The sequence below is a fragment of the Carassius auratus genome, unplaced genomic scaffold (genome assembly GCF_003368295.1).
Source record: "Carassius auratus strain Wakin unplaced genomic scaffold, ASM336829v1 scaf_tig00017367, whole genome shotgun sequence".
NCBI lineage: Eukaryota > Metazoa > Chordata > Actinopteri > Cypriniformes > Cyprinidae > Carassius > Carassius auratus.
The window spans coordinates 121,450-124,632 of record NW_020524779.1 but is presented as its reverse complement, the minus strand read 5'-3'; the positions used below and the strand labels follow the sequence as shown (position 1 = coordinate 124,632).

Below are 3,183 nucleotides of genomic sequence, written 5' to 3'. Positions count from 1 at the left end.
TTGTTCGTTTTGTTTATATTTTTGCGGAAGCGGGACAGAAAAATCCATTCTGCGCAGGTCTCTGAAAGGATGCGCATGCGCTTTTCACTTGTAAAACTCAAGGCTATATGGGTAATGTAGTCTCGGCTCTCTGTGGGACGAATTAGGATTAGGATAGGATAGACTTTTTTCATCTTTATTCAGCTCAACATAAATACATTTTGAGATTCTTACTTAGCCTAACGAGTAGTTAAAATACAACAAATACTTCACATTTCTCCTGATCAGCCACAAAAATGGAGCTTAATCACAAATTATTTACATATTTACATGAATATTATGGAAACACACTGAACTTAATAACACATATTTGGGTAAGACGCTATGGTAAAAGTATGTAGGCCTATTATTTAAATAATAATAATAATAACAGTATAAACAGCACATATTTGAGTATGAATGAAACAACATAATAGGAGCAGTTTTCCCTCACGTGAATCCCCATGTTATAACTTTCAAGACTTCAAAACATTCAAGTTTATAACTGACCACCCCTAAAAACTAATTTTAATTGTCTTTTCAAAGAAATATGAATCTTTGGGGCTGCTGCTTTGACGCTGTACAAACGCTTCCAGTGTGAAACGGGTCAAGAACCAATGAGAATCGCCCAGTTGCATGAGCTCACACTTGCCTGGAGAATCATGATTGTTAATGAAGTGGGAGGGACTATTGCTAATTAGCTGAGCTACAAGAGTACAAAAAGACCAATGTGCAGTATCTCAATAGTGTGATTAGCTGTTGGACAATGGCTGGAAGTTGGTGGCTGGTTCAGGTATTAGCACTGTGTGCTCTCTGTCATGCTCTTCCAAAGAAGGGTAAGTGGAGTAAACTGTCCCAGAATCCTCCAACTCTGATGCTCCAGCAAACTGACCAGCGGCTTCAGCAGTCAGTTCAACAGACTAATCAGCAGCTTCCTCAGAAGATTCAGTTTCAGAAGCAAGTAGCGAAGGCTGAGCCTTTGGACAGATGTTCTGTAGCTGATTCTGAGCAGATCCAATGTGGACAACCTGGTATCAGTAGTGCTGAATGTGAAGCTATCAACTGCTGCTTTAGTGGACAGCAGTGTTACTATGGGAAGACCGGTAAGAGTGAGTCAGGGTTATACTCTCAGTTAAACTGATCCTCAACATGAACCTGCTCTTGTTCCTCTCTGTTCCAGTGACTGTCCAGTGTATAAGAGATGGTCAGTTTGTGGTAGTGGTGGCTAGAGATGTTACACTGCCTCGACTGAGTCTGGATTCAGTCAGTTTACTGGGAGGAAGTGACCCAGCTTGCAGTCCTGTGGGGTCCACACCTTCCTTTGCTGTATACCAGTTCCCTGTGACTGCATGTGGCACAAGAGTGATGGTGAGGAGATGCTTATGGTTTTATTCTGCATGGCCTATGATGGACTGGATGCCAACAGTGTTGCTATTTGCAGGAGGACAGTGGTTATGTGGTGTATGAGAACAGAATGAGCTCCTCGTATGAAGTGGGGATTGGACCACTTGGTTCAATCACAAGGGACAGTCACTTTGAGTAGGTGCTCTATGCTGGTCTTATTTGGTGGTCTGTAACAAATGCTACAAGCTCATGGTTTGTCCAGGCTTCTCTTCCAGTGTAGGTACTCTGGCACTTCTGTGGAAGCTCTGGTTGTGGAGGTCAACACTGTTCCTCCACCTCCACCAGTAGCTGCCCCTGGACCCCTCAGGGTGGAGCTTAGACTGGCCAATGGTCAGTGTGTCACCAAAGGGTGTGCAGAAGGTGTGTTCTTGTCCCATGTGTTCCTAGTATCTTTAGACTCCAGGTTGCAGCAGTGTTTAATCCCTGGTGTTCCTCAGGGGATGAGGCCTACACGTCCTACTACAGTGATGCTGATTATCCCATCACAAAAGTCCTGCGGGAGCCTGTGTATGTTGAGGTGCACATTGTGGAGAGGACTGACCCCAACATTGTCCTGATGCTGGGACACTGCTGGGCAACTTCCGCCCCCAATCCACTCAGTCTACCCCAGTGGGACCTTCTGGTTGATGGGTGAGTAATGACCATGTTTATCCAGTTAGTCTGTGGCTTTTCTAACCTCCTTGTCCCTTTCAGATGCCCTTACCAGGATGACCGTTACCTGACCACATTGGTTCCAGTGACTGGCTCTTCTGGTCTTCAGTTCCCAACCCACTACAAGCGCTTCATTGTGAAGATGTTCACGTTTGTGGATCCCACATCACTGGCTCCTCGGCAGGAAACTGTATGCCGCTTTACTTTAACCTTTAGTGTTACTCCTGTTTCTAGATTTGACTTGACCCTCTTTCCTCCCTGTCAGATCTTCATCCACTGTAGTACAGCGGTGTGCCATCCGTCTTCTGGCTCCTGTGAGCAAAGCTGCGGCAGGACGAGTGAGTTCTTGCTCTCTCTTGACTAGAGGAACTGACAATCTGTCACTATTTCCCTTCTCACTTCTAACATTTCTCTTGCAGGAAGGGACACTCATGTGAAGACCATCTCTAGTGAGCAGACTGTTTCCAGTGGAGAAATTACTCTGCTCATGTAAATCTAGTGTTTAAATAAACCTTCTGATGGACTTGTCAAGTCCCCTTTATTTATATAGCGCTTTAAACAAAATGCGTTGTGTCAAAGCAACTGAACCACATTCATTAGGAAAACTGTCAATACAAAATGACAGTTAACCCCAGTTCAATGAATTCTGTCTCCATTTCCATTTAAATGGCATCTATGCATTAATTTTACAATCAAGTCAATGATATCGCAGTAGATGAAGTGACCCCAACTAAGCAAGTCAGAGGCGACAAGGAACCTAAACTCCATCGGTGACCGAATGGAGAAAAAAACCTTGGGAGAAACCAGGCTCAGTGGGGGGCAGTTCTCCTCTGACCAGACGAAACCAGTAATTCAATTCCAGACTGCAGCAAAGTCAGATTGTGCAGAAGAATCATCTGTTTCCTGTGGTCTTGTCCTGGTGCTCCTCTGAGACAAGGTCTTTACAGGGGATCTGTATCTGGGCTCTAGTTGTCCTGGTCTCCGCTGTTGAGATTCAGTGGACATGGAAGATTATAGTGTAACAGGCACTCATTCAATTACTGAGGTGCTAAACCATTCAGGGCTTTATAAGTAATAAGCAATATTTTAAAATCTATACGATGTTTGATA

At 44.2% G+C, this 3,183-nt stretch overlaps 1 protein-coding gene across 1 annotated transcript; it reads left to right on the top strand.

Moving 5' to 3' along the window:
- The first annotated feature begins 752 nt into the window (after window positions 1–752).
- On the top strand, window positions 753–2,605 carry LOC113075656 (zona pellucida sperm-binding protein 4-like). The gene is made up of 8 exons (XM_026248334.1): window positions 753–1,121; window positions 1,199–1,386; window positions 1,460–1,557; window positions 1,625–1,782; window positions 1,860–2,052; window positions 2,116–2,263; window positions 2,339–2,411; window positions 2,493–2,605. Exons 1-8 carry the CDS (start codon window positions 785–787, stop codon window positions 2,564–2,566), a joined length of 1,269 nt encoding a protein of 422 aa, XP_026104119.1. The 5' UTR covers window positions 753–784; the 3' UTR covers window positions 2,567–2,605.
- Window positions 2,606–3,183: the final 578 nt, after the last annotated feature.